General features: G+C 42.5%; 1 protein-coding gene across 1 annotated transcript; it reads right to left on the bottom strand.

Annotated features, from left to right (window-relative positions):
• Window positions 1-3148: 3148 nt before the first annotated feature.
• LOC308296722 (cadherin-4-like) lies at window positions 3149-6598 on the bottom strand (the record flags this gene model as incomplete). Its single annotated transcript, XM_080740050.1, has 6 exons — window positions 3149-3163; window positions 3662-3748; window positions 5021-5193; window positions 5369-5516; window positions 6157-6309; window positions 6590-6598. The coding sequence occupies 6 exons, from the start codon at window positions 6596-6598 to the stop codon at window positions 3149-3151; spliced, it is 585 nt and encodes a 194-aa protein (XP_080596176.1).
• Window positions 6599-8472: the final 1874 nt, after the last annotated feature.

Genomic DNA, 8472 nt, shown 5'->3' with positions numbered 1-8472 from the left:
CCCGAGTATATTGACACACGGGAGACTACAAATATGGCCGCCCTAGCGACCCCACTCCAAGATGCGCTGTGATTGGCCGGCAGTGTATGACCCTCGCTGTGATTGGCCGGTAGTATGATGACGTCATTTTGCCCCCCCTCAAGGCTCATAGAAAACATATAAAGAGAAGGCTTTTGAAGCTGAAAATAACGGAGTGGGGGTTCTAAAACTTTAGCGATTTAACAGTTAGGACCATTTTAAGATTTGTTTTATAAAAAAAGTTACATGGTATAACTTTAAATGACATCAGGTTATCTCCTAATGTCAGCCCAGATCTTGTCCACTTGTGGCATGTCATATTTGATGTCCTTATTACACACCAAGTATATTTTATGTTTGGTTTGAGAATAAAGTGAAGTTGTACAGAAACGTCCAACAGCAATAATACGTGTACAGTTTCTTGAAGTAACATAGGTGTGAACATTTACCTTTACCACATAACATGCCCACATTTCTAATTCATGGGTTGCATTTGTAGTCCTACACCAGCCATTTTGAGGACCAACACAGGTGTTTTGATTAACTTAGAACATTAGTTCTATGCCAATAAGACAAATTGAACACCTGTGTTGGTCCTCAATATGGCCGGTTAAGGACTACAAATGCAACCCATGAATTTTCAGGATAAGGTGGCTCCCTACAGAAACATGTATTTATGCCTTCTTTACATAAACCATATTTGCACTATACTTACCATTGCCTTCTGAAAAGCGTCGTTGTTGCTATCTGACTGTGACTGTAAGGATAACCTTCGTTTTTCCGCTCAACCCGCGTCCTCTCAAATCTGCTGCTTCTATGTCCAGAGTGTACTTTGGCTGTTGGCACGCACGCACACGCACACACGCACACGCACACACACACACACACACACACACACACACACACACAATGAGTTTAGCCTATTTAAGGATCTAGACATTTTGCAGAATTACACATTTCTTCTTGAAACAGAAGCTACATTGACAGGCGTTAAACAGTGAATCAACACCAAATGACTACCATAGCAACAACAAATGACTACCATACATTATGTACAGTATATACAGTTCACAAGAGTTGAAGGTATTCGTACAATACTCAACTGTGACGGCTCTCCCCCTATATGTCTGTTTGCCAATCTCTTCCCTTGATGGGAAAGTGTGTCAGCCAACTTGCCTCACCTATCGTCGTTGTCAGGTGGAAACCTTGTATGTCCAAAACCGTTTGTTTTGCATTTATCATTTTAAAAATGATTTAAACTAGTGAAAACAGACGATCTACAAGCTTGTAGATCTGCTGTTTTCACTACTTGTGTGCAACGGCCTTGTATGATGAAGCAGGGATTTGCTTTGCAAAAGAATTTACAAATTTGAAACTTGGAGATACAAGGTTTCTGCCCCGACAGTGACGCTATGTTGATTAAGAAGAAGTCTGCCGGAAGTCTCACTCTGACTAACCTGATTTCACACTCTCTCTCTACTACTCAACCCAGTAGCAGATCTAAGGGTTTCTACCATTACATTTATTTTTGCATTCACTCAATCACCCACCCACTCTACTTCAGTCAGCCATACACTGCAGACATGATGACCGATAGCTACATTTATACAGTACATACTGACTGATGTGTACATTTAAATACATTTACTTATTGACTTTCAAACTTCCCATTTGTCTCACTCTCCCTTTGTGACAAAAATGGACAATGGGCATTATTTGTTTTTCCTCGCCTGCTTACCAATTTTGATATTAGAAAACGTAGGTCAGGCCTAAATGGTTTAAGAGATGGAGATAACTCTACTATCAATATTGTTTGGGGTGTTTATTAAACTGAAGGAATGATGTTTAATCAAGGGAATCGTGGCTTAGCTTACCTTCCGGTCCAAACCACCTGCATTGACTCTGATGGCTCCACTGACTGGGTTGATCGCAAACAGGTTATCAGCAGGAGTCTTTGGCTCCTGATTCAGAATGCTGTAGCGGATATCTGAATTGTCATTGCCAGGTGCATCTGCATCTGTAGCCTTCACTGTACACACCACTGTGCCTGCAGAAATGGACAAGGAGAGACAGACTTTACAATGGCCCTCACACTGCAGTGTGACAGACAAACCATTGAAGCAGACAGATACCAGCAGAACTTAAGTGTTAGTTTATGAACTGGATGCAGTGAAAAACCAAACATGTCTTCATTGTAAAACTACAAATGTATGTTATCTTACCAGGAGGTGAGGCCTCAGGGACCTGTCCCTGATAGGTGTCTTGGGTAAAAACAGGTTTGTTATCATTCTGGTCGATGACAATCACATTGATGTCCATTGGCTCCTCACCAAGCTTTCCTGATTGCACAGCGTGAACTTGGAGCTGTATAAACAAACATAGTTGGAATATTAAGACCTAAGTTAACTTAATAATAATAAATAATAAGTTAGACCATAATGATGCATCTACACACAAATCCAAATTGGCACAGCATTTAAAAACACTTAATCCTTATCACATGCCTACCGTGTAAAAGGATTCTTTCTCTCTGTCCAAGGGCTGCACAACCCACAACCAGCCAGTATTTCTATCTATAGTGAAAAGGCCAACAGGGGGCATGTTTGCTCCTCGTCCAGTAAGGCTGTACCGCACTGGCATCTCGTCACCGCCATCTGAACGAATCTGCAAAGAACAAAATATAACAGAAACGTTAACATGTGCCAGTACACACAGGCTATTTAGTTTAAAGGATGAAGATTCAATACTTCAAGTGTTTTGACCGGTTTTGCACCATCTGATTTCATTTCACAGCTGTATGGCGTAGTCCGTAGTGCATCAGCTATGTGAGCTTAACAGTGGAAGAATTGACAGGAATGTCATCTTCATCCCTGATTGATTGACTGACTGACTTCAGTAATTACAAAGGAAACAATGTAGGTCTGATACAATTTAGGCATCTTCCACCTGATCTCACCTGGACCATAGATTTGGGGAAGGGTCCACGGTCGTTCTCTGGATAATTGATAGGAGGGATGACCCAGGCTCTTTTCTGTCTCCTCAACCCTCTAGAGGACTTTGCAGCCTGGGGAAATGAGTAAGAGTAAAGTGCTGCTGTTTTAGAGGCATATCGTTCTTAGAAAAGCAACTCTCATCCGTTGTCAATCTGGTCACAAAGTTAATAACTAACAAATAATTACATAGTCTAGATGTAGTCATGATTCTGGATGGAGACCCAAATGCATTTGGGTCCCCATCCGTTAATTTACTGTATAGGCCTAATCACATTTTTGTCTTAGGAATGCGACAAATTGAAAAAGATATTATTGACCTTTTATGTTGCTAGTGTGCGTGTGTGTTGCTGAATAGTGTTCCTAGACAGCAGATTTAAATGACATCAGGTTATCTTCTAATGTCAGCCCAGATCTTGTCCACTTGTGGCATTTCATATTTGATGTCCTTATTACACACCAAGTATATTTTATGTTTGGTTTGAGAATAAAGTGAAGTGAAGATTTTGCCAGGAAAGGTCCAACAGCAAGTACAGTTACCTTTACCACATAACATGACTACATTCTTAATTTTCAGGATAATGTGGCTCCCTACAGAAACATGTATGTATGCCTCCTTTACATCAACCATATTAGCACTATACAATACTTACCACTGTAAGGATAACTTTCGTTTTTCCGCTCAACCCGTCTCCCCTCAAATCTTTTGCTTGTATGTCCAGAGTGTACTTTGGGAATTGCTGTTGGCACGCACGCACGCACGCACGCACGCACGCACGCACGCACGCACGCACGCACGCACGCACGCACGCACACACACACACACACACACACACACACACACACACACACACACACACACACACACACACAGTTTAGCCTATTTAAGGATCTAGACATTTAGCAGAAATACACTTTTCTTCTTGAAACATATGTAAATATACACAGTTCAAGAGTTGAAGGTATTATTACAACACGCAATGTTGACGGCTCTCCCCTATTTACTTTTTGAGCGGTGGTCACAACGCTCCTATACGTGGCGGTGTGTGTGGGTATGTATGTCTGTCTGTATGCGTCCGTGTCTGTAGCCTGCAGGACTTTTTATGACCACACATGTTAAGGGAGGGGCGCTGTTGTTCAGGATAGGCCAGGCACACTCACACACAAACGTTCAGGCCAGGCCAGGCCAGGCACACACACACACACACACACACACACACACACACACACACACACACACACACACACACACACACACACACACACACACACACACACACACGACCACCGCTCAGTTCACACGGGTGTGATTTTTTACTTACAAAAATGGACAATAGGCATCTGTTTTTCATCTCGCCTGCTTACCAATTTTGATATTAAGAGATGGAGATAACTCTACAGTGGCTAAAAGCATTGGCACCCTTGCATTTGTTTAAAAAATACACACAATACACAATGGTCTAGATTGCACACAGTGAAGGAACATCAAGGTCTCTGGAGATGGACTCGGAGCATTCAGATTGTCCATGCTTGGCTGCAATCTGACCTCCTGACAATTCTCTCCTTGTTTTACTTGGTCCATGCTCAGTGTGTGACACAAAACAGCAGAATGAGGGATTTACTCCATTTAAACTGGGTGGATTAGTGGTTACTAAAGATTAAAGTCAACTTGGACTCGCCACAGGTGAGTTCCAGGTGAATAAACCGCTTGAAATTCAACTACAGTGTATTTAAGTACCGGTATTTATGCAAATGTCTTTGTAGAATGAGCTAGGATTCTGTATTTATTCTAGTTTTATGTTGTGTTCCAATGCAAACCAAATACTGTATGTTGATGCAAATATATGTTTTCATTTGCCAAGCTTCTGGAAGATTCTTTTAGTTTTTTCTGTTTTACAAATGCAAGGGTGCCAATACTTTTAGCCACCACTGTACAATCAATATTTTTTGGGGCATTTATTTAACTGAAGGATTGATGGCCCAAATGTTTAATCAATGGAATCACGGCTTACCTCTCGGTCCAAACCACCTGCATTGACTCTGATGGCTCCACTGACTGGGTTGATCGCAAACAGGTTATCAGCAGGAGTCTTTGGATCCTGATTCAGAATGCTGTAGCGGATATCTGAATTGTCATTGTCTGGCTCATCTGCATCTGTAGCATTCACTGTACACACCACTGTGCCTGCAGAAATAGACAAGGAGAGACAGACTTTACAATGGCCCTCACACTGCAGTGTGACAGACAAACCAATGAAGCAGACAGATACCAGCAGAACTTAAGTGTTAGTTTATGAACTGGATGCAGTGAAAGACCAAACATGTCTTCATTGTAAAACTACAAATGTATGTTATCTTACCAGGATGTGAGGCCTCAGGGACCTGTCCCAGGTAGGTGTCTTGGGTGAAAACAGGTTTGTTGTCATTCTGGTCGATGACAATCACATTGATGTCCATTGGATCCTCACCAAGCTTTCCTGATCGCGCATACACTGCATGGGCTTGGAGCTGTAGAAACAAACATATTAGAACAATAAACACATAGCCACCTAATTCCAGACAGCAAAGGGGAAAATGAACTTCTATCGCTCTAAGAAATAAGTTAGACCGTAATGATGCATGTACACACAAGGGCATTCACGAATAGTGATTTTTAGTTTTCGAATTATTCGACCTCAAAGTATTCGAATAGACGAATATTCGACAAGACTGGCCAAACTGTCAAATATTAATTAAGCAAGAGGCACACATTGTGAAAATAGCCGATTTACATGCTACTTTCACAATATTTATCTGTGGAACCGAGTCACATTAAATGTAATACCTACGATTCCAAGTGCTTGTCAGGGTGGGGGTCCCCAGTTCAAATATGTTTATTTTGGGGGTCACGGCCTAAAAAGGTTTGAGAACCATTGACAACTCAAACTTATGACTTCCTATCTAGCCAAGCTTTATAAACTGTATATTTTTTAAAGAGAGAAAAAAAAAAGCGAATATTTGACTTCGGTGAACGACGTCGAATAGTGACTTTGATATTCGAATATATTTGGTGAATGCTAGTACACACAAATTCAGCCTTTAAAAAACACTTAATCCCATGATGAGATTAGAGAGTGTGCGATCCTCATCACACGGACACAGTGCCTACCGTGTAAAAGGGTTTTTCCTCTCTGTCCAAGGGCCGAGTAACAAACAACCAGCCAGTATTTCTATCTATAGTGAAAAGGCCAACAGGGGGCATGTTTGCTCCTGGTCCAGTAATGCTGTACCGCAATGGCATTGTGTCGCCATCTGAACGAATCTGCAAAGAACAAAATATAACAGAAACGTTAACATGTGCCAGTACACACAAGCACATTTAGTTTAAAGGATGAAGATTCAATACTTCATATGTTTTGCACCATCTGATTTCATTTCACAGCTGTATGGCATTTGGCATAGTGCCTCAGCTATGTGAGCTCAACGGTGGAAGAATTGACAGGAATGTCATCTTCATCCCTGATTGATTGACTGACTTACTGTAATTACAAAGGAAACAATGTAGGTCTGATACAATTTAGGCATCTTCCACCTGATCTCACCTGGACCATAGGTTTGGGGAAGGGTCCACGGTCGTTCTCAGGATAATTGATAGGAGGGATGACCCATGCTCTTTTCTGTCTCCTCAACCCTCTAGAGGACTTTGCAGCCTGGGGAAATGAGTAAGAGTAAAGTGCTGCTGTTTTAGAGGAATATCGTTTTTAAAAAAGCAACTCTCATCCATCGTCAATCTGGTCACAAAGTTAATAATTAACAAATAATGACATAGTCTAGTGATAAATAATATTGACTAATTCAAATCACCAATTATTTTAGGCTATTAATGTTTATGAACGCTATTTATGTAACTGGAAAAAGGCGCCCTGTTGTGCTCATATCTTCGCCAGCTGGGTTGCCAAGCCAGGGTCGAGCGCTCCAGCTGCCAGAATGGGAGCGAGTGTAGCTTCTCTTTCTACTCACACTCAGGGGTGTCGCACCAAATTCTGGGCCCTGGGTACAAGGATTCACTGTGGGCCCCCAATGAATGTTCTTCATAGGGGGAACGCATTATTAAGCATTATTTTGTGCTTTAAAGTTATACCATGTAACTTTTTTTATAAAACAAATCTTAAAATTGTCCTAACTGTTAAATCGCTAAAGTTTTAGAACACCCACTCCGTTATTTTCAGCTTCTGAAGCCTTCTCTTTATATGTTTTCTACTTAGCCGTGACAGGGGCGGGATTTCCCGGCAAAATTACGTCATCATACACTACCGGCCAATCACAGCGAGGGTTATACACTGCCGGCCAATCACAGCGCATCTTGAAGTGGGGTCGCTATCACAATACGGCGGCCATATTTGTAGGCGCCCGTGTAGCTTGCCTCAACATAACAACAGCATTTACTCGGGTGAAGGAGTCCGTTTCTCCGGAATGCCTGAACGCACAGGAACCAGGGACCCCTCTAAAGATAGATCTCGGCGAGGTGGAGGCAGACGCGGGGGTGTGAGGCCCGGTCCGCGGCGAAAAACGGCCGAAAGACACGGACGCGACCGCGGTTTGCTATAGAGCTACTGACCTCTAGGTGAGAAACTTACACAGTATAGCTTTAACTATTTTCTTTATAATTTTTGTCCCACGATTTTTGCAACCCATTTTCCAATTGCCTATGTAATCCTGGGCTATGCTCTCCCTCTGCCACGCCTGGGGAGACAACGGACTGACCTCATGCTTCCTTCAATGCATGAGTAGTCCAAGTTGTTTCTTTTCACCTGACAGGGGGGATTTCCCCGGGATGGACGTAACGCATGGAAGGAACACGTTATTCCAACCAGTTCCTTTCCCCTCCATCAAGCGCCCCGGCTGGCCAGGGGGAGGCATTATTGAGACCAGGATTACTGCATGTTTCATGTTTTTGTCAGGGTATCAACCCTAGGAGACACAGGGAGAACATGCAAACTCCACGCAGAAAGGCCCTATCGCCGACCCCACCTAGGGTGTGGGTACTGATGACGCGGAGGGAGAAACATGCCCCCAGCACCCACAGCATCCCCCGGCGGGAATCGAACCCAGGACCTTCTAGCTGTGAGGCGAAGTGCTAACCACTGCGCCACCGTGCCCCCTATTGAAAAATAGCAGATATACAAGCTCACAGCACAAGCTTGAAGATCTGCTTTTTTTTTTTTTTTTATCGTGAAAACTTGTGCAAGTCTTTGAATATTTCAAATAGACTACTTCTAAGGTTTTTTGAAAAACCTGTTTCTATGTCAGTGGTGCTCAAACCTCTTCATGTGAAGGACCCCCCAAAATGATATGTATTTGGCTACAGACCCCCATCTCAAAATATTTAGTTCCAGGGACCCCCCAGAAGCCAAATATGAGTTACAAATTTTCGCTTAAAAAAATACATATATTCAAAGATTCGCACACATTTTCAAGACTTTTC

Source organism: Nannobrachium achirus (assembly GCF_963921795.1).
Source record: "Nannobrachium achirus genome assembly, chromosome: 13".
Classification (NCBI taxonomy): Eukaryota; Metazoa; Chordata; class Actinopteri; order Myctophiformes; family Myctophidae; genus Nannobrachium; species Nannobrachium achirus.
Note: the sequence above shows the minus strand (reverse complement) of the source record. Positions and strands in the feature narration are given on the sequence as shown.